This window comes from Phyllostomus hastatus, unplaced genomic scaffold (assembly GCF_019186645.2).
Source record: "Phyllostomus hastatus isolate PE091 unplaced genomic scaffold, TTU_PhHast_1.1 phas_scaffold_1224, whole genome shotgun sequence".
NCBI lineage: Eukaryota > Metazoa > Chordata > Mammalia > Chiroptera > Phyllostomidae > Phyllostomus > Phyllostomus hastatus.
The window spans coordinates 1,343,205-1,365,446 of NW_025334008.1; the positions used below are offsets into that span (position 1 = coordinate 1,343,205).

Here is a 22,242-nt window from a genome sequence, read left to right on the forward strand (position 1 = left end):
CTATCCAAAGTCCGCTCCCGTATCAGCCAATCCCCGGGCTAGCCCTGCTCATAGCCACGCCCCTAGACCTCGAGGCAGTTTCTAATCTTGCCCCTGCCCGCCCCGGCGTCACCCAGCCAGCGCCCTCTTCTCTAGCCTCTCTATCCTCGTAAATGGCCTAAGACCCCCCAGAACGCCTGAGGCCGCTCTTCCGGCCAAAGATGAGGTCCTCTAGTACCTGGTAAACCTCCGGTGGGTAAACCTCCGGTCTTGAACCTCCGGTGGGCCTCCCAGAGTTATCTCCCCACTACTGCGGAGCGGCTGCGTGTGCAGCCCCTTTCCCTTGTATGCCTCTGCGCACGCGCAGATTCGCAGATGCTCTACATTTCCCAGAGGCCTACGGGTCTTCAGTCGATGGCAAAGGCGGAAGGTACCCTGAAGTCTCGGGTGGCTTCCGCTTGGGGTACACGAATGTCAGACACTTTTTCTGGCTTTCGGAGGCGGAATGGAGAAAGAAGTCTACACAGTTCGTTTCTCCAGGCTACGTTCCCAAAACTAAGTGTCGCCAGCGTCCGTCTCCATGGCAACCGTCAACTGTGGAAAAGGCGAGTCTGTCTCCATGCCAACTGTCTAAGCGCTGGCTCTAGGCGAGAGTCCGTTCATTTGAGTCGAACGGATGCGCAACAAAAGAGCGTGCTTTGCTCATAAAACTTAATGGAATATGTTAGAGCACAAGGAAGGGAGGAAAATGGAGTTTGGCAGGACTGGAGGAATTGATGTAAGGAAGGTTTCTCACAGGAGAGAAGAGTTCCTACTTCAGTCCAGAAGAGAAAAAGGAAGAAAAAAAAATACTATTGTACCTATCTAGCTAAAATTTAAAGTTTTTAAAACATTTATTGATTGAGCCTTGGCTGGTGTGGCTCAGTGGGTTGAGTGCCAGCCTGTGAACCAAACCGTCACTGTTTCGATTCCCAGTCAGAGAACATGCCTGGGTTGCCGGCCAGGCCAGGTCCCCAGGAGGGGGCAGGCCAGAGGCAACCAAACATTGGTGTTTCTCTCCCTTTTTCTCCCTCCTTTCTCTTATGTCTAAAATAAATAAATAAAATATTTTTTTAAAAGGAAAGAAATACATCCCTTTTGGCATGAATAAAATCAGAAAATTATGTTAATAGGGTAACTGCTTTGTAAAGTACAAATTCTGAAAATGGAAAAGACAAAAACAACAGAACATAAAAAATGGCTGTAAACATGTGACACACATTCAGTGTTTGAGCAAGCTGCAGATTTTGCAGTGAAATTTGTATCGTAAAGTTTTAAAGGAAACTAAAATGGTCTAGTATTTAAATTCAGTGACATAGTTGAGAGTTTTATTCTATAGGGTTATTCTTTCCAGCTGTCTTTTTTTCTTGAATTTTCAGTTCCAATTTAATGAACAATCAAAACATTTAAAAGCTCAGAGAGACCTTATTGAAGATCCCAGGTGTATCTGCAACCCAGTTAGATCACCCCCTAGTGACATGGCAGGACTGAGAAATAGGGAGGATATTGAGATTTGAGAGCTAAAATGATGAGAAGCTGTCCGAGCTGGAGATAAACTCTTTCCTCCTTTAGGAAAAAAAGAGACCAATTGTCACAATGTGTAGTGTTTGAGTTCCTCTTTGGGAAGAAATTACCAATGCTGATGAGGGCTGAACTGAATCTGGCAGTGGAAATGCCAGTTTGTTTCATTCTCAGGTTTTCTAATCAGCATGAGTTCTCTGATTATCAGCAAGCTGTGTCCTCCAAACAAAGGTTTTCTCAAAATCATCACAGACATAGGTGCTGTGCATAGTGTGAAGTCTCTGATGTTGGGCCAGGTGTGAGCTCCAGCTGAAATCCTCTCCATATTCTTTACACGCATAGTGCCTGTCACCTGTGTGAACTTTCTGGTGTTGAATAAGGTGTGAGATCTGGGTATAGGTTTTCCCACAGTTGCTACATTTGTAGGGCTTCTCTCCAGTATGAATCCTCTGATGCTGAATAAGGTGAATGCTCTGGTTGAAGGCTTTCCCACATTCCTTACAGGCGTAGGGTTTCTCACCGGTGTGAATCCTCTGATGCTGTGTAAGGGATGAGTTGTGACTGAATGTCTTCCCACACTCCTTACACTTATACGGTTTCTCTCCTGTGTGGATTTTCTGATGCTCCATAAGGTGGGTGCTCCGACTGAAAGCTTTCCCACAGTCACTGCACTCGTAAGGTTTCTCCCCAGTGTGAACCCTCTGGTGTTGAATGAGGTGGGAAATCTGGGTATAGGCTTTCCCGCAAATGTTACACTTGTAGGGCTTCTCCCCGGTGTGAATCCTCTGGTGGCGCGTCAGGGAAGAGTTCTGGCTGAAGGTTTTCCCACACTCATTACATTTGTAGGGCTTCTCACCAGTGTGAGTCGTCTGGTGTTGAGTAAAGGAGGAGTTGTGACTGAAAGCCTTGCCACACTCATTACAGGTATATGGTTTTTCCCCCATGTGAATGCTCTGGTGCCTCATGAGGTGGGAAATCTGTGTGTAAGCCTTCCCGCACTCGTGACACTCATAGGGCTTCTCACCAGTGTGAATCCTCTGGTGCTGAGTCAGGGACGAACTGTGGCTGAAGGCTTTGCCACACTTGGAACACTCGTAGGGTTTTTCTCCTGTGTGAACCCGCTGATGCTGGGTCAGGGACGAGCTGTGGCTGAAGCTTTTCCCACACTCGTTACATCTGTAGGCTTTCTCCCCCGTGTGGATTGTCTGGTGCTGGCTCAGGGAGGAGGTGTGACAGAACGTCTTGCCACACTCACCACATTTGTAGGGCTTCACGCCCATGTGGATTTTCTGGTGGCGGGTGAGGTGGGACACCTGAGAGTAGAACTTCCCACACTGGCCACATTTATAGGGCTTCTCCCCAGTGTGGCACCGCTGGTGCTTAATGAGGGAGGAGCTCTGGGTGAAGGCCTTCCCGCATTCCCGGCATTGGTATGGTTTCTCCCCAGTGTGGATCCTCTGATGCTCGGTCAGTGATGAGCTCTGAGTAAAGGTCTTGCCACAATCGTTGCACATGTAGGGTTTCTCTCCTGTGTGAATAATGTGATGCTGAATGAAATATGAGCTGTTGCTGAATGCCTTCCCGCAGTCATTGCACTTGCAGGGTTTCTCTCCCGTGTGAGTTCTCTGGTGCAGGGCATAGTCTGAATGGTAGACAAAGGCTCTCCCACATTCTGTGCAGTGAAACAGTTTCTTCTCTACACAGGCCCTTTGGCATTTTGACGCATCCCATTTCTGAGGCCTCTCTACCCCAGGCACTCTGTGCTTCCTGATGAAAGCTGAGGTCTTCCTGAAGCTTCTCCCAAGCTCCTTACAGCCCAGGCCTCTCTCCCCACAGGCGTTTTCCTTGGAAGAAGCAAACAAACACTTCAAATGCCTCTCCTGCTTTCCCTGGTTCTCCAAGTGGCAAGTGTATGTCCAGGATTCCCCCAACTTGGCATCTCCAAGCACTGCCTTTAAAATCCCCTCCATCTTTCCCATTGGGGAAGCTGCCTCTTCGGAAATACTCTTTTCTGGAAGTTTCTCCTGAGTCATGGCCAAGCTTGTCTCCAGGTCTGAAAGAAGTGGGAAGTATGAAAATGGTCTGTTCCAGGACATGGGAAGCTGATTATGTAGAACTGGTATTGTAAACATAAAAAGGAAAGTTTCGAAGTTTATGTTGCTATTTCAAAAAGCATAAGGTAGATAGATTCATGTTCTGACATGGAAGGATGGCCTCAGTATGTTCTAAAATGAAAAGAACTGAGTTGGAAGACAGTGTATGTCTGTGTGCAGTTGTTTATTAGCCATAAGATAATACATTTTTACAAATTAAAAAAATACAACTCTGGCTGGTGTGGCCCAGTGGATTGAATGCTGGCCTGTGAACCAAAAAGTCACCTGTTCTGCTCCCAGTCAGGGCACGTGCCTGGGTCCCCATTTAGGGGTATGTGAGAGGCAACAGATCGATGTATCCCTTGTACATTGATGTTTCTCTCCCTTCTTTTTCCCTCCCTTCCACTCTCTCTAAAAATAAATCAATAAAATCTTTAAAAAAATAAGAAAAACAGTCTAATCCAATAGTGGAGCAAGAATATGAATGGACATTTTGCAGAAGAAAAACAAGTGGTCGATAAGGCTGTAAAAAGATGTTTGATATCAGTAACATTCTAAAAAATATAATTGCTTGATGTCATTTGAAACTGTTTAGATTGTAAAATATTAAAAATACCCAATCTTGGCAGGTGAATGGCATAACTGAATTACATCTCAAAATGTCATGACATGAGATTATAAGGGAATTTCACTTTCCACATGACATATTTAAAATCATGTAGTTTAATTATTAAAAAGTAAACTTTAAGAGGTGATCACAATGAAAAATAAATATTCCTACTTCCTTTGTTCCTACACTGTTTCTTTTTAAAATTTTTTTCTTTCTTTTTTTAAAACACTTTATTTTATTTTATTTTTATTTTTAGAGAGAGGGGAAGAGAGGGAGAAAGAGAGGGAGAGAAACATTAATCTGTGGTTGCCTCTTGCATGCCCTCCACTGGGTACCTGGCCTGCAACCCAGGCACATACCCTGACTGGGAATCAAACCAGCCACCCTTTGGTTTGTAGGCTGGCACTCAATCCACTGAGCCACACCGGCCAGGGCAATGCTGCCTCATTCTTGAATGACCATCTCTGATCATGACAGATGAGACAGGAAGATGACTCACATCTGCTAGACATCCTCACATACCTGGACAGGTAACTTGCTGGGCTTCTCTCTTCTTCATCCTGGGCTCTTCCCCTCGCTCCAGACAGGAGATCATGTCAGGTTTGGACCCCAGAAGCCCTGACCCTGGAAGAGACATGAGACCTGGCCATGGGTGCCACTGGGGTCACAGGCAGGCCTCAGGGCTGGGCCTCAGACTCTGGGTCTGCAGAGGAGATGCACACATTGATGCCTTGTGGTCAGACACTCTAATGGTCAGCGCAAGACTCACTGGCTGGCTCTGGCTGGTGTAGCTCAGTGGATTGAGCATGGGCCTGTGAACCAAAAGGACAATTCCCAGTTGGGGCACATGCCTGATTTGTGGGCCAGGTCCCCAGTTTGGGGAGCACAAGACACAACCACACATGGATGTTTCTCTTTTTTTCCATCCCTTCCCCTCTCTCTAAAAATAAATAAAATCTTAAAAAAAAAAACCAAAAAGATTCACTGGCTGATTGTCTGCCGCAGAGGAAGCCCTAGCCCTGGCGTCACCGTTGAATGCCCTAGCTTTGTGCTATTGAAGCTGAGAGTGAGATGCACCCTTGTTCCATAGAACTTCGTGTGGAGAAGAATACAAAATATCTCATTAACAGTTTACATATTGACTATGATTTTGACATGTGCTGAAATGGTCTTATTTTTGTTTATTTTTAAATTTTATTTATGTATTTTTAGAGAACAGGGAAGGGAGGGAGGAAGGGAGGGAGAGAAACACGGATGTGAGGGAGAAACATTGATTGGTTGCCTCTTGTACACGCCCCGACTGGGGACCAAACCTGCAGCCTAGGCATGTGCCCTGACTGGGAATTGAACCAGTGACCTGTCGGTTTTCAGGACAATGCCCAAACAACTGAGTTACACTAGTCAGGGCAACCATATTTTTGGATAAAGGGGGTGAAACAAACTATGTTAGTAAAATTCATTTCATGTTTCTTTTTATGCCTGCTGCTTTTGTGATCACCAACTTCTCTCTTCCTCTAGTGGGCTGAGCAGCACTCTCCCAAAATTATGTCCATAGGAACCTCCTAATGTGGCCTTGTTTGGAAACAGAGGATTTGCGGATGTAATTAGTTAACACAAGGTCGTACTGGATTAGGGTGAGACTGAAATCCGACGACTGGTGTCCTTGTGAGAAGAGGAGAGACACACAGATGCATATGGAGGGAAGAAGGCCGTGTGTGAAGGTGCAGGTGGAGGCTGGGGTGAGGTTGGTAGGACCAGCACCCAGGAAAAACCGCACCAGGAGTCTGATGAGCTTCTGGTACACAGCCATGCTGAGGCCTGTGAGTCCTCCTCGTGTGTCACTGAGCCTGGGAGCGGTCCTGGGGACCTCACACAGGCACTTCAGCTGAGCTTTTAATGAGTTTGTTCAGAGGAAGTGTGTGAGGGAGGAGGGCTGAGGTCGGAGCCTTCCTACCATGGTAGCTTACAGGGAAAAGGAGAGACAGAGGAGCCAGAAGAAGGAATTGAGAAGGAAAGACAGCAGAGAGGAGGCTGGTGTGGGGAGAGGACAAGGCCAGAGCAGGGCCAGGCTGTGTGGACAGAGAGGAGGGGACATGCAAAGAGTTGGCAGTGGGTGGGTGGGTGGGGCCTGATGTTCTGAGAAAGAGAAAGAGGAAGAGGAAGGTGAGGATGGAACTAGGGAGGATGGAACTAGGGATCTGGAGGACGTGGGGCCAACCACAGATGGGGACCTGGAGGGGGAGGGAGGAGCAGGTCAGTATGGAGACTCTGAGCTCAGGGTGAGTGTGGTGAAGGTGGCAGTGACTTGCACCGGGGTGGGGGACAGGAGGGGGTGCGTGGACAAATGTGGGACTCAGGAGACACTTTGGGAAACAGCACTTATGTGCTTTGGGGCGAGGATTCGACATGGAGCCTGTGGCCTGGAGGATATCTGGGGAGAACTTGGAGTCTGAGACTCTGGAGCAGGCTTTCCAGCAGGAGCCTGAGGCACACACACGTGGAGAGGGAAGCCAGAGAAGAGGGTGGGGGCACAGAGAAGATATGATGGGGCAGGCAGAGGACTCAGGCCCTCAGAGAGGCGGGACTCTGGGAGAGACGGAGACAGACAGAGGCCAGCCAGCAGGGACAGAGCAGAGAGGGTACCACATGACCCCAGGGACCACTCACAGTTAAGCAGTGGGTGACTGCTTAGGAGAGGGGGGCAGGAGGAGGCATCGTGCCTCCTTCTGGGAAGGCAGAGAGTAGGGCCTCACCTAATGAAAGAAGGTTCTGGTAGTTCTCCAGCATCACGTCCCGGTACAGCTCCCTCTGGCCAGGCCCTAGCTGGTCCCATTCCTCCAGAGTGAAATCCACAGCCACATCCTTGAAAGTCACTGATACCTAACAGGGTCAAAAGTGGAGGGACACAGACTTCTGGAACTCTGGGTCAGGAGAGGTCAAAGGTCAGTAGCCTACCACTTGCTCCCTGTGCTTGAACAGGTTTCAGAGAACTGAATAAAACCAGTTGAAGTAATGTATTAAAATAAAAAGCCTAGGCAGCTGTTAGCCCACAGGCACTTGGGTAGAAAGTAGACCAAGCTCCACCTTTCTCATGACTCTTTACTGCCATCTGTTGGAAAATCATTGTAATATGCAATTATTTTAGTATATGAGAGTTTGCCATATGGGTGAAAACTGTCATAATAAATATGTCAATGAGTTCTGGCCAAGTAACTCACTTGGTTGGAGTGTTGTCCCATAAACCAAAAGGTTGAGCGTTGGATCCCCAGTTAGAGCACATACCTAGGTTGCAGGTTCAATCCCTGCTGGGGCATGTACAGGAGGGAATCAATCGATGTTTCTCACATCAATGTATCTCTCTCCCTCTCCCTTCCTCTCTCTTTCCTTCCCTCTATCTTTCCCTTCCTCTTCCTCTCTCAGATCAAGGCCCTCTCTCTAAGGATCTAAAATATATCCTTAGGTGAAGGTTATTTAAAAAGATATGAAGCCACTGTGTACGAGAGCCGCACATTCCCAAGTCACACTCCATCCCAGACACCAACTCTGAACCCAGCCCCCACTCCCAACTCCACAGATAAGGCTCAGGGGGGAAACCATTAAACCACTGCCCATTTCACCTGGGAACCAAAAGGCTGATGAGCGTTAACATTATTGACTGTCAGACCATGTCATAATGTGCCAGCTCAGAGCAGCCCGCCCCACCCTCCCCTCTCCTCACACCCCCAGAGCTCCTCCCAACACAGCCTTTCTCCCGGCATGGGAGGGGCAGAAGATCTCCAAGCCACAGACAGAGATGAGGATGGCCCTCTGGGGTCCACAAAATCATCTCGGGGAAGAGGGGACCCAGACTCACCTGGTCCTCAGCTGTCAGGGTCCTGGTGGTCACTGCTGGCTCCTGGGGACGCATATCCAGGACAAAGGGCCAGGCCTGAGTCTGCAGAGCTGGAAGAGGAGACTGGAGAACAGAAATGGAGTCAGTTCTGGCGTAAACAGACTGACAGACAGACGCTTTCCTAAAGGAGCCTCATGGCAGAGTCGGCACTGGTGTCCTAAGAGCCAGAGCAAAAGCTCAGGATAGGAGGCCTGAGGTCCCTGTTCTGAAACAACCACAAGCCATCAGTGGGTTTGGCTCACTGCACTCACACCACAGCTCTCGGAGTGGTTAGCCCCAGATGAGGAAAAGGAAACCACCGTGCAGGCCTAGCTCAAGGTCATAGAGGTATCAAGTATCATTGTTGGATTAGAGCCCAGAAGTCTAGCCCACAAAGTCAACCCTTCCGATTCGAGGACCCAGAAATGAGTGAGATGCAGCTATGGCTTCAAGGGGCTCCCTGCCTGGTGGGGGAGACAGTGCTGGACATCGATCAGGTGGTGGGCTGAAGAGCGGCTCCAAAAGATATCTCTGGGGTGAATGTTGTTGTGAAGTTCAACACCTTCGGATGGGAAGACTGCCCTGGATGATCTGGATGGGCCTATGCCCCTGGCTTTGAAGCTGGAGGAAGGGGCCACACCCACGGCGGCTTCCAGAAGCTCAAAAAGGCAAGGAAATGAATTCTTCCCTAGAACCTCCAGAAAGAGCATGGCTCCACTGACACCTTGGTTTCAGCCCAGTGATCCCTGTGTCAGACTTCTGACCTCTAGGAGTGTAAGAGAATACATTTTGTTGTCTGAAGCCACCAGGTTTGTGGTCATTTGTTACAGTTGCAAAGGGGAAACTGATAAAAATAAATAAAATAGAAAGATTCAGGACCTAATTGGTGTAGCTCAGTGGATTGAGCATGAGCTGCAAACCAAAGGGTCACCAGTTTGATTCCCAGTCAGGGCACATGCCTGGGTTGCAGGCCACGTCCCTAGCAGGGGGCGCTCAAGAGGCAACCACACACTGATATTTCTCTCCCTCTCTTTCTCTTTCTCTTCCTCTCTGTCTAAATATGAATAAAATGTAAAAAATTAAAATAAAACATAAAAAGATGTAGAGCCTCCCATGTGTCTCCAAGGCAAACAGCTACAGGCACACTTGGCTTCACAGGCTTCAGGCACCAGAAGGCTGAAACCACTAGGTCACTTAACTGTCTCCTTGCAAGTCGTTTATTACTTACAAAAAGTAGAGGGTAACTTTGGAGTGGAAAAGTGGTCAAGGCTGATGTGACCCATGATGGGCAAGCTGACATCAAGGGCTCTTGATCTAATGAGAAGGACACAGCGTCACTCCTAAGGTATCTCTGCTGACAACCAATGCAGTGGGTGATATGGGGTTTTCTTCTGCCATTAGGAATATTATTGGGGCCCTGGCTGGTGTGGCTCAGTGGATTGAATGCTGGCCTGAGAACCAGATGGTCACCAGTTCAATTCCAGTCAGGGAATGTGCCTGGGTGCAGGCCAAGTCCCCGGTAGGGGGCACGCAAGAGGCAACCACACATTGATCTTTCTTTCCCTTTCTCCTTCCCTTCCCCTCTCTAAAAATAAATAAATAAAATCTTAAAAAAGAATATTATTGGGGCCCTGGTAGGCGTGGCTCAGTGGATTGAGTGCTGGCCTGTGAACCAAAGGGTCGCTGGTTCGAGTCCCAGTCAGGGCATATGCCTGGGTTGTGGTCCAGGTCCCCAGTAGGGGGCGCTTGAGAGGCAGCCCCACAGTGATGTTCCTCTCCCTCTCCCCTCTGTCTAAAAATAAATAAAATATTTAAAATTAAAAAAAGAAGAGCAGAGGTAAACAATTTTTAAAAAATAATATTGAGACATTTAGCAAAATTTGAAGAAGGCCTCTAGGTTAGCTAATGGTGATATATTCAGATTAATTTCCTGGTGTCATTATGGTGCCGTGGTTTTGGAAGAAAAATAACCTTGTTTTTAGAAAAAAAAAACACAGAGACTCTTGTGGGGCGGGGGCGCTGCACAGAGACCCAGAGAAAGGGGGCCAGAGATTCAGGGAGGTGGCAGAGACCCAGAGAGCAGGCGACAGAGACATGGAGACAGAAGAGCAGGAAACCTGAGAAAGAACAGGGAGACAGAACGGCATCGGGGTGGTGGGTGGGATCAGAAAGAGGACACAAGAGACCCAGAGATGCTCACAATAAGGTCAGAGATCAAGGGCGTGACTGTGCGGATACTCACTGGCGCTCAGGTCAATGGGATCCTAGGTCTATCCCTTATTAGCATTGTGACTTGGGAGAAGCCGCGCTGATCTCTTCACCTGCAAATTGAGGAAATGTAAATCCTCCCTCTTAGGGATCGAAGCAATTCGCGCTTGACCAGTCTCCTGGCAAATAGCGGGCGCCCAAATGCAGAGCGCTGAGATCGTCCTAGTTGCGCAGAGGGCAGGGGGTTCTGGGGCTGCCTCGCGAATGACAGGAGGTGGCGGGGCACCGCCCACAATGCCCCTCCCACTCCCACTCCGGCCCCGCCCCCTGAGTGCCCGCTTCTCGTCTGGGCCTGCCACGCACCTACCTGCTTCAGCTCTGGTCCTCCAGGTCGAGACTCACCTGTGCGCCTTCGCAGTTTTCAAAGGGTGACCAGGCCTTCCCATCCACTGGCTGGCCGCGGAATGCGCCTGCGCAGTCTCTGTCTCGAAACAAGTCCTGGTGCTTTAAACGGGGTTTCTCACCAGGACTACATTTCCCAGAAGCCTCTGCGGCTCCTCCACGGCCTAAGGTCTCTGAGGGGAATGCTAGGAAACAGTGTGGAAATAGGATGTGGGTCAGGAAGGGAAAAAAGCTCTAAATACACAGGGTTTTGCATTTCCCAAATAAATATAGTATTTTGGAAGTGTTTGGCTGCACTAGCATCGCGAATATTCCCTTTTAGTTAAATCTTTTCACTTGCAATTTGGGGTCACCGTGAGACTGAGTTCTGGCCAATAAAATGTGAGCAGAAGTAATGCATGCCTCGCCCAGATCCAGCCGTTAAAACCTCCCACTTGTCACTTGCACAGTCTTTTCCCTTCTGTTTATTCAGATGAAGAGTGTGACTTTGAGAGTCACATGTTGCAGATGAAAGGAGTCTAGGTCCCTGAAGTGCAACTTGGAAGAAGTCAAATTCCAATCAGAAACAAAATAACAAAAAGCTATTTTTAATTGTATGGACTCAGGGGTTCAGTTAAATAAATAAATAGCGGTACATTCCGCCTCTAAGACGTTATGGAATCCTGAAGTACTTATGGCAACCAGACGATGACATGGTGAAGTGCTTGAGAACGAAGGTTAAAAGAACAAGAATTGCAGTTATATAGCTTTCATGTTTATAAAGATGTAAAATATACATATGTACTTGAGTAAAGCCTAGATGGGCCATTCATTGCCAGAATGAAATAACAGCTGTCACAACACGCAGCGGGCCTTATTGGCTTATTTAACTTGTATGAGCACCCTATAGAAGTGCGTCAGGCATCCCCAAGGAGATCTATGCATCTCGGTGGCTTGAAGACACAGCCAGGGCCGGCAGGTCGAGGGAAGCCCTTTCTGTCAATGCCAGGCTCCTGGTGCCTGCTGCCTTCTCCATGCCCATGAACCTGGCCCTGGTTCAGGCCTTGTCCTCTCACTCAGAACCTTACTCCAGTCTCATTCCGAACCTTCTGGCCTCCAGGTCTCCCTTCCAGTCTGTTCCCCATGTAGCCCCAGAGGGCCAAGTCATTAACCTCTCCGTTCCCCCACTTCCTCATTGTACATGGGGAGAAAATAAATACCCTCTTCATTGGATTATGAGATTTGAATAGGTCCATATAGATAAAGCCATTAGAACAACATGTGGCAGAAAACGCCATCTACGTGGTTGCTATCAATATTATTAAAACAAGCCATGAAGTTTCACCTCTTGACATTCGTATTTGTGGTTCCCTCTGTCTGGGATGTCCTTTCTCCTGTACTTCTTTTTAAAAATATTTTATTTTTTTAAGACTATTTATTTTTAGAGAGAGGGAGAGGGAGGGAGAAAGAGAGGGAGGGAAACACCAATGTGTGGTTGCCTCTCATGTGACCCCCACCAGGGAATCGGCCCGCAACCCATACATGTGCCCTGACTGGGAATCGAACCACCAACCGTTTGGTTCGCAGCCCGCACTCAATCCACTGAGCTACACCAGCCAGGGCTCTCCTCTACTTTTGGAAACTATTTTTTTCTGCCAGGAACAAGCTCTTTTTCCTTAAATTATATTTTTCAACTACAGTTCATATTCAATATTTTGTATTCATTTCAGGTGTCCAGGCTAGTGGTTAGACAATTATATACTTTACCAAGTGGTCCCCCTAGTATAGCAAGAACACGTTCTTACAGCCATTCCTATACTAAACTTTCTCCTCTTCCCACCCTGCCAAGCCAGAGTTGGCTACTCCCTCCCTGGGTTCCCACAGGAACATCCCAGAATCCAAGCACTGATATTATAATAATTGTTGTATTGTAATTATTTGGTGACAGTCTGTCTCTCCCGCTTGATACTCTGCGCACTCTGGGAGTTCTCATCACACTATAATTAATGCACAATTTAATTATCCGTTTACTGCATTATGCATTGTTCCTAGGAAATTCCCAAGCAGTTAAGGTAATGACTGGACCAGTAGTGTGAAGACATTTTAATATTCAAACAACACTACTACCCAAGCGGGAGTGAGCTTCGGTGTGGCCACCAATTTAAGTGACTGGAAGCCAAGCAACCCTGATTCGTCTGCAGTAGCTCCACCCTTTGCCAGTCGCTGGTAATGGTGACGTCATGCACGCCCAGAGCGACGTTGCCAAGGTGACTAGCGTCTATCAGCTCCCGCTAAATGGGCCGTCTAGCTTGGGGAAGAAAGTTGGGTGTGCGGTGACGGGGAGGTGAGGGGGAAGCAGTGGAGAGGCCAGAGGCCGGAAACTACCATTCCCAGAATCCTCTCGTTTGGAGCCCAGTGTAACTAAGACCTTTGAGCCTCTTCACTACCTCTTCAAACCTCTAAGTTCCTATGGTAATAACTATGTATGGTGGCCGGTAGGTACTAGAAATGTTGGGGGGAGGGGGAGGAACACTTTGTAAAGTGCATGAGTGTCTAAATGCTGTGCTGCACACCTGAAACTAATACGAGATCATATTGAATGTAAACTGTAATTGAAAAATAAAAATACAAGAAAAAGAAAACCTCTCCACTCAAAGCGCTTTACCGTGCAGGTAACGAAACTTATCTCGGCACTGTGTGGCTAGAACAAGGAAGTCAAGGGTTTGACCAATCAGAAGTCCAACTCTACTGTGCACACCTTCTACCTTTAACTAGTCTAGGATATAGTATTTAAAGGACTCATGGTGGAAGGCAGAGGTTTCTGGGAAATGTAGTTAATTAGGGGCTTCAGTGGGATCCATCAACACTTAGAACGTCCTTTGCTAATACCTAAATTATATAAGTAATGCCCAGCCTTAGATATTTCCCCGTCACCTTAGAATGGTAGCAAAAATGTCTTGAGTTGGTCTTCAGTATTTGAAAAAGTTAGTTGTCCACACTATTTTAATGGAGAGATTTCACATTTTACAAAAATCTGAATTTCTGGGTCTATTGAAAAATATGAAGAGCTGAAAACACTGGGGCTCTTACTTCATCTTATTTGCTCACTGTGGGATGGAGCTGAGTATTTTCCATCCTCCTTAAGATATTTCTTCACCTACCTGCACCCTTAAGATATTTGAGGTTTTGCCTGGCTGGTGTGGCTCAGTGGACTGAGTGCTGGCCTGCAAGCCAAAGGGTTGTAGGTTCGGTACCCACTCAGGGCGCACGTCTGGGTTGCAGGCCAGGTCCCCAGTAGGGGGCGTGCGAGAGGCAACCACGCATCGATGTTTCTCTCCCTCTCTCCCTCCCTTCCCCTTTCTCTGAAAATAAATAAAATCTTCAAAACCAAAACAACAACAACAAAAAGATATTTGAGGTTTCAATTTCAGGTCCTGGGAAAAACTGCCAAGCTCCTTTCCCTGGCATTAATTGCATTTTGGTGTATGGGCCAATGTCGTCTTCGTAGGCTTCCTGCGTACCCCACCCCCCGTCCCTCGCCCCAACACTACTATCCTCATTAATCTTCATTTATTCAACAAATATTTGAGTGCCTGCTTTCCACCAAGCATTATGCTAAGCACCGAATCTCCAGCTAAACTCTGCCTTTCTTATCAACCCGTCCCTCCCACCAAACATAACAGCGAGACAGCAACAGTTCTGCTGGCAGGACCCGAAACGGGACACCATGCGACCCAAATCTATTTGCTTTCTGCTTTGGGTTGGCGAGTAGTAAGAGTCCAGACAGTAAAAGATGTCCATGAAAATGTATCTGAGTCTTTTCAGGACCACAGAGGGTGACCATTTAAGAGTTCAGATAGGGAGGGACACCTGTCCTCCCACACTGACCACTGCTGTTCCTCTGCCTGACCGTCCCTTATGGTCCCACTGTGGTGTCATCTTATTTTGGATGCATTCCCCCCCAAATAGGAATGGATGCCCTTTCAAGCCCTCACTAGTGGTTTAGCCCTCTTGGAAGTCGGGTGTCTAGATCTGGACCATTGCTGGGAGGGTCCTCCAGTAACTGATGGAGACATTGAGAAATTTGTCACAGACTTTATTAAATGTCTTTTCAATTCCCTCTCACAACCCCCAAACCACCACCCTACTGCAGCAGGAGTTTCCGGTTTTGCCTGTAAGTGATAGCCCTGGTCAGAGAGAAAAAGCCTGGAGGTTAGAAAAGAGATCTTCAGGCCCCTCTAGGTCAACCAACCCGCCACCCCAAACTTCCCTCCAATCATCAGTCTTATTTGGCTTAGTTAGTGACATCATGGGTCTCTGGGCAGATTTCCAGGGTTCTCAGCCAATCAGTGTTGGCTCACGAGGAGGGAGGAGTTAAAAGTTGGGACGGGGAGTAGGGGTAAAGTGTGGAAATAGAGTGGGAGAAGTCACTGAGAGACACGGTCACAGCAAGAGACTCAGACAGAAGGGAAAGGCAAAAAGAGAGATAAGTAAGGAAAAGAGAGAAGCAGGTGTCGTAGGTGGAACTGTGTTTTCCAAAAGATATATCCAAGCCCTAACTGCCAGTACCTGTGCAGATGGCCTTACTTGGAAATAAGGTCTTTGCAGATGTAATTAAGATCAAATAAGATAATTCTTGATTTAGCCCTGGCTGGTGTAGCTCAGTGGATTGAGCACAGGCCTGTGAACCAAAGGGCCACTGGTTTGATTGCCAGTCAGGGGACGTGCCTGGATGTGTGAGAGGCAACCACACATTGATGTTTCTCTCTTTCTCCTTCCTTCCTCCTCTCTCTAAAAATAAATAAAATCTTAAAAAAAAAGGATTATTCTGGATTTGGGCTGGGCCCAAGGGAGAGAGGGAGGAGCCACATGAAGACTGAGGCAGGCAGAGATTAGAGGGAAGCCACACACCCAGGAATGCCAAGAATGCCAGCAGCCATCAGAAGGTAGAGGCAGGTATGGAATGGATTCTCTCTCAGAACCCCCAGAAGGAACCAACCCTGCCAACCTTTTGATTTGGGACTTCTGGCCTCCAGAATTGTATGAGAGTAAATGTGTTGCCTTAAGCCACTTGTGACAAGAAATTAATACACAGGGAGACAATGGCAGAAAGCAAGGAGAGAGTTCTGTAAAAGAGAAACTGAGAGGTGAGGCAGAACTTGGGCAAGAGGCTGAGAGAGAGAGAGAAACAGAATTCAAGACAGAAAGGGAGTCCCGGAGATGGCAGAGGGGAGGGCAGAGACGAAGACCAGTTGAAGACAGGGAGAGAGGTTCAAACATGGGGAGAGGGGAAAGGCGCTGGAAAAAGAGAGGGAAGATGGGAGACAAAGGAGGTGACAACAGTGAGACAGATAAAGCAGCACAGAGGGGCTGACAGACAGACAGTGTGTGGGCCATGTGGGGTGGGAGTCAGGAGCAGAGACCCAGAGACCGGGAGGGGCATTCAGAGAAGCAGAGAGAAACTGAGAGCCACAGATTCAACCTGGGGGCAGCGGGGAGAGCGGGGGGAGTGGCAGATTTGGGACTGGGACAGAGGAGGGGAGGAGAAAGCCCAGTGGAAGAGGCAGAGAGATGAAGAGTTTCAGAGAGGGAGAAAGAAGGGGACACCAGAACGAGCTCACATTAGAGCTGACGTTCCTTGCGCTAAGTACTGACTTAATGCTCGCCACCGCCCCTGAGAGAGCAGCACTGGGATTGTCTAAAATTGAATATGAAGATGCTGAGGTGTCAGGGAAAGGAGGGCGAGAGGCAGGTGGAAGAGGCGGAGAGAGGCTGGAGAGGGTAAGCAGATAGGCAGGGAGATGCTACGAGGGGGAGAAAGTGCAGTGAGGGCATCTTCTGCTCTTGGCACTGTGGGGTCCATGCTTGGGGCCTATGGAAATGTTTTCATTTTAAATGCTTTTCAAAGCAGAAGGAAATAATGTAACAATGAATTATAAGAATAATAATAAGAATAATATAATAAATCCAGTTTGGACTATATCTATCTTCAAACCAGCACATCCACAAAATATAATTTTTAGTTTAGTTTTTTTGTTTTGTTTTGTTTTGTTTTTAATGGAAGAAGAGACCCACAAAGGCAAAAGTGCTGAGGACAGAGGAAAGACATAATGTAGTGGTGGGGGGAGGAGGGAAGATGATGAGAGACAGAGACACAGAGACAAGCAAGAGAGAAGAGATGGAGAGAGGGAAGGAGAGACAGAGAAGAAAGAGGGAGAGAAAAAGAGACGGAGACAGAGACAGAGACAAAAAGTGACTGGCTAGGAGACTCCCAAAAGACACGTGACCTATTCAGGGCAGTGCCATTTTTGAGGGGCTTAGAGGCCACCTTTGGGGGCCTCAGGAGGCAGCAGGGATGACTCACGAAGCCACGATGACCACAAAGGCGAAGACAGCCAGAAACAAGGAAAGGATGATGCCAAGCAGGGCCTGCTTCTGCGGGTGGATACTCTCTTTGTCGTACTGCAGGGCCACGCGGGGCTGCCTGTCCACTGGGCGGGTGGGCGGACACAGCGCGGCCTCTGTTACCACCCTTCCCTGGCCTTGACCACACCCACCGCTCGTTCATTTACCTGGGCCCTCTGCACTCTACGTGGTCCTCTCCCTTCTCCCGGCTCTCACTCTCCCTTCATCCATTCCTCAAATTCTGCGTCCCAGGCACCATTCTAGGTGCTTGGGATACCACTGTGAACCCACCTCTGTCCACCCTCAGCACGTCACAGTGCGAAATGCATCTCATTGGGTGGGGGTGAGGGTGGGAGGAGAACTTGGTTCGTCCCTCTACCCAAGAACACGAGAGGGGGGATGCAAAATGCTGGCAATTTCATGGTAAGAAGAAAGTCCGCCTGCGTCTTTGCTGGCTCTGAAAGTGGCCTTGGGAGTCCCATTCTGCACCTTCCACTCTCCCTCTCGCTCCAACTCTTTCCTTCTGTCCGCAAAGCCTCTTGGCTCCACCTTCATAAACGTATCCAGAATTTGAACCACCTCCTCGGCTCCTGACCTGGTCCAGCCCCATCCTCCTTCTCCGGGCTTCTCCGCACTACAGTTCCCCACGTGGCCGCCAGGGGCGCCGGTTAACACCTAAGTCCACTCCTGTCCCTCCTCGGCTCCCAGACCCCTCCCACGGCTCTTCTCTCATTCAGAATGAAAGCCCAAGTCTTCACGGTGGTCCATCACCCGGCACGGCCTGGTCCCCACGTGGCTAGCTCCCCTACTGCCCTCCTCTTGATTCATTTGGCAATGGCCACACTAGCTTCCTTCTCGTTGCTCAACTATGTTGGATCTTTGCACCTGCTGTTCCCTCTATCTTTCACCTGGTCCCCCAATCCCTTTAGATCTCAGACACCCCTTCGTTAGAGAGGCCTCCCCACCTGCACTCTCTAAAGTAGCACCGGCCCCCGCCACACCCAGGGACTTTCTCTCTGTTTTGTTTTCATTAAGAGCCCTACTGCCATCTGGAATTAGTCCCTATATTTGTTTAGGTATAATTATCATCTAAGAGTGGCTCTCAGCTGGGGACTCTTTTGTCCTCCAGGGGATATTTGGGAATGTCTGGAGGCTGGAAATGAGTGTGATGCCTTTTGTGTGAGTATGTGGGCGGGTACTACTGGGGTGTAGTGAGTGGAGGCTGGTGGAGCCGCAATAAGTAGGACAGCCTTAGAGTAAAGAATTACCCAGCCCCACGTGTTAGCAGCAACAAGGCTGAGAAAGCCTGGTCTGACCCTTCACTCCATCAAAATGTGGGCTCAGTGAGACATTTCTCTCCCATTCTGCTGATCCTCAGTTTGGGGCATTAGAGGGTGCTCCAATTTTTTTTTTGTAGGTAAACACCACCCTAACAGAGCAAATAGACACATTCTTTCTTTTCAATTGCTCAATGTCATGGCAGGGTGGAGATCATAAAAGAGAGAGAGAGAGAGAGAGAGAGAGAGAGAGAGAGAGAGAGAGAGAGAGAAAAGATGTAACCATTGAATGAAATGAGCTTTCATTGGACTTCTGTTTCAATGAATGAACAGAGGAAAGTATTCTGGGGGCAGTTAGGGAAGTTGAAAAAAGGACTTGCAATTATTGATACTGAAGAATTGTTGTTAGGTTTGTTGAGTGTGGTCATGTAGAAAATGTCCTCATTTTTAGAGGCAGACACTATGAATGGGTGAAATCTCATGATGCCTGATTTTTTAAAAAACACTGTGGCAAAAAATAAATAAATAAAATAAGTGAATCAAATGGGAGGAACATTCATTGTCAAGATAATTTGATGGAAAGCACTACTTTACAGAGGTGATCGAAGAGTCTTCTCTGAGGAGGGAAACTCTGAGACTTTGTTGAAGTGACGGGGTCGGAGGAGCAGCGTGACAGAGGGAGAGGACAGCATATGAAAGGGTCCAACGTGACTATCCAATCTTGATGTATATACGGGGCTTCACTGTACCATTTTCTCTGCTCAAAGGATATGTATTTTTAAAAAAATTCTGAATGAATGAACAAATTCAGCCCATCCTTCCTGACTCCCCAGGTACGGCTACAGAGAAAGCATTTTCGCAGCACCTGCCACTCTGGCACTAAATGCATCGTAAAGTTACAGAGGAGGCTTCCCATTCGGCGGCAGGGAAAAATGAGTTTCAGAAAGTGGCAGCACCTGCTGGGCCACACGGTGGGGAAGGGTGCAGGGCAGGCTGCAGGGCTGCACGTGGGAGACCTCCAGACCCACATCCGTTGGGACGTGGCGGACTGCATCTCTTGTGCACCTGTCCTGTGTCCTCCCCCCTCAACAAGAGCTTACCAAAACAGTGCTCCCTTTTCACGCACTTGGGGCTGACATTCAGGCATTGTAAACAGTCTAAGACCTCTTCTTTTGGTGAGTCTGGACAAGGGAAGGGAAGAAGTGGGCTGAAGGTAGGGAGGAGGAAGGGGAAAGAGGATCTGGAGTCCCTCCACCCTGACAAATTTGGAGGCCCCACGTGCAGCAGGGCAAGCTGAGCAAAATGCACTGATGATTCACATCAGAAATAATTTTATATATTAATAAAATACATAAGTTGACTAAAGAGTTGAATTAAGTTGCAGCTGTCCAGTTAACCCAACATTGTTTGTAGACAATTAATTAAAGTCAAACACATGTTTAATTAAATATCTACAAAAGAATGCTTTCACGTCTCCATTCCTATTTGCAGCCACCTGTGGCATAGACTAGCTGGATGCTCGCTGATCATCTCCTTCACCACCTGCTACTCAGGAAGACTATGTTTCCCAGGTTCCTTTGCAGTAGGTTGCAAGCATGTGACTTAGTTCTGTCCAAAGGGGACAGAGGGATGCAAAGCTACTTCTCAGGCTTGGCGATAAAACTTCATGCAGAATTCCATATCCTTTCTCCCTTCCAAGGCTTGTTTAGAAGCTACAATATGGGCATAGCCTGGATCCTTGATTCATCAGATGGAAGAATAGCTCAACTCTCAATGGATTTGGGGTGAAAGAAATAAACCTTTCTTTTGTTAAACCACTGACATGTGATGTTTTGTTTTGTTTTGTGTTGTTTTGTTTAACTAGGATGTAGGCTTTCCTATCCCGCCTAACATTCTCCCTAAAGTACTTTTTTTGCAGCTTGCACTTTTCATAAGCCCCCCAATAATCAGATATCCCTAGGTACCAGAGCTTTGGAATGGGGGGTTCCACTAGATGGAGTAGGGGTGATAGTGGGCCTTATTTGTGGGAGACAGGGTAAAGAGGAATGGAAGGGTAGAGAAGGAAGGGACAGATGGTAAGTCCAGGACTCACGGCAAATTCTGTGGTTGCAGGCTGCAAGAGAAGAGAGCTGAGGTGAGTTAAGTCAGGAGAGCAAGTTGAGAATTTACTGGGAAGGGACCCGGAGAGGGAGGGAGGAGTGAGTCTGGGAAAGACATGAAAGGCCTATTGGGGAGGGGCAGAGAAAAGGGGAGGTGAGTTTGGGAGAAAAAGTGAGAGGAGGGGCTCAGTGGGGAATTGCCGCACCTTTTAATTCATACACACTTAAAGCTCTTTTGAGTTTCATAGTCACCTTCTCCCTGAGAGTCACCAGCTCTTCCAGCAGAGGCTCATCCGAGAAGGAAGAGCCCTGTGAGGCACTCGGCACCCGTCAGCAGCTTCAGAGAGGAGGGATGAGGAAACTCCTTTTCACTCATCAGGAGTAACCAAGATCAGGTATGACTCAGGGTCCACTGGGCTGATCTATGGGCCTGGGAAGCACTGCACCCAGCTTCCGGTTCACAGTGCGGCCCCAGGTTAAAAACCACCTTCCCTTGGCCTCTGTTTCTTCATTTGGTAATGACAGAGGGGTGGGCTCCATCACTTCCCCTTTCCTTTCCTCTGATTTGCTCTCCTGTCCTCTTTTTGGGTCTACGCTCACTCCATGATTTCATCCAGCCTTGTGGTTCATATGTTAATTACCTGGACCTGCACTGTCCAGTATGTCAGCCACTAGCCACATATGGCTACTGAGCCCTCAAGAGGGGCTAGTCTGAATCGAGATAAGCAGTTCGTGTGAAATACATGCTGGATTTCAAAGCCATGGTATGAAAAATAGTAATTGTAAAATATCACAATAAATCGTTTTCATGTGGCATGCATGTTGAAATGACAACCCCATATTTTAAGTATGGGGTTAAATAATATATATTAAAATTAACTTCACCTGCTTTTGTCTACCTTTTTTAAAAAAGGGGGCTACTCACCCTGTTTGGTGTGTCTCAGTGGATTGAATCCCAGCCTGAGAACCAAAAGGTCACCAGACCTTTTGGGCGGGATGTCCCAGATTCAAATCCTCATCTCTCTTCCTAGCTTTGGGGGTGTCTGAACCTCAGTCTCCCCCTCGGGAAAGGGCCGTGCCCACCTAAACTCTGGTAGATTTGTAAATAAAGCACTTAGAACTGTACCAGACTCACAGAAAAGGCTATGCACGCGTGTTTGCTTTAAGGTTTAAATCAAGGGGAAGGATGGTGGACAGGTGGAAAAGGAGGGAGGAGGGGGCTGGGAAAAGGTTTTCCCTCTTAGTTCCTACCTCTCAGAGACTTAACCTTTAAGCTTTTTGCTTGAGTCTTGATAAAGGATGCCAGCAGTTTCAGGTGACGTGTCTCTGGGGACAAGAGGGGAAGAAATGCCATTGGGTCCCTCAGAGAGCCAAGCGACTCCTCCCGGACCTTTATCCAGCATAGGCCCCGCCCTCCCCTCTAGGGGGCGTGGTCTCCAAAGGGTCTCTCACCCCCACCTTTCTCTGGCTTGGACCCCCTGTCCCTTTCTCCACAGTGCTAGGCATCCACCCCTCCCCAGCACGCACCCACTTGCCCCACAAACGCCTTCACCGCGTAGTTCTGGAAGAAAGACCCCTCTATGCCCAGCAGCAGGGCCTGAGCGCGGGCCCCCTGCTGCCCCCAACGGAAGCGGCTGGGGATGATGGCCAAGCGCGGCTGCCTCAGGGCCAAACTCACGGAGGTGTCACACTGCAGGCAGCCCCAGCCCCCGTGGGCGCTCAGGCCCACGAGCAGCGCAAGGGTCAAGACCAGAGGCAT

At 48.3% G+C, this 22,242-nt stretch overlaps 3 protein-coding genes across 4 annotated transcripts in view; 1 reads left to right on the forward strand and 2 right to left on the reverse strand.

Moving 5' to 3' along the window:
* Positions 1 to 19,954, forward strand: part of ZNF473 (zinc finger protein 473) — a 38,029-nt gene extending 18,075 nt beyond the window's left edge. The window contains exon 6 of one of the 2 annotated variants that reach the window (XR_006787737.1): positions 19,876 to 19,954. Coding sequence is in view for 1 of the 2 variants with exons in the window: in XM_045856277.1 (XP_045712233.1) it covers positions 3,244 to 3,260 (17 nt within the window). In the remaining variant the exon portion in view is untranslated. Of the gene's footprint in view, positions 1 to 3,243; positions 3,611 to 19,875 lie in introns of those variants that run through there. The other variant, XM_045856277.1, reaches the window with a different exon arrangement.
* LOC123830248 (zinc finger protein 501-like) lies at positions 1,291 to 10,765 on the reverse strand. The gene is made up of 7 exons (XM_045856278.1): positions 10,689 to 10,765; positions 10,356 to 10,434; positions 8,096 to 8,197; positions 6,996 to 7,122; positions 4,765 to 4,860; positions 2,882 to 3,067; positions 1,291 to 2,722 (listed from the first exon to the last, which is right to left on the reverse strand). Exons 3-7 carry the CDS (start codon positions 8,147 to 8,149, stop codon positions 1,719 to 1,721), a joined length of 1,467 nt encoding a protein of 488 aa, XP_045712234.1. The 5' UTR covers positions 8,150 to 8,197; positions 10,356 to 10,434; positions 10,689 to 10,765; the 3' UTR covers positions 1,291 to 1,718.
* Positions 14,847 to 22,242, reverse strand: IZUMO2 (IZUMO family member 2). The gene is made up of 7 exons (XM_045856222.1): positions 22,011 to 22,242; positions 21,751 to 21,809; positions 20,690 to 20,792; positions 20,477 to 20,497; positions 19,485 to 19,565; positions 17,067 to 17,193; positions 14,847 to 14,889 (listed from the first exon to the last, which is right to left on the reverse strand). Exons 1-7 carry the CDS (start codon positions 22,240 to 22,242, stop codon positions 14,847 to 14,849), a joined length of 666 nt encoding a protein of 221 aa, XP_045712178.1.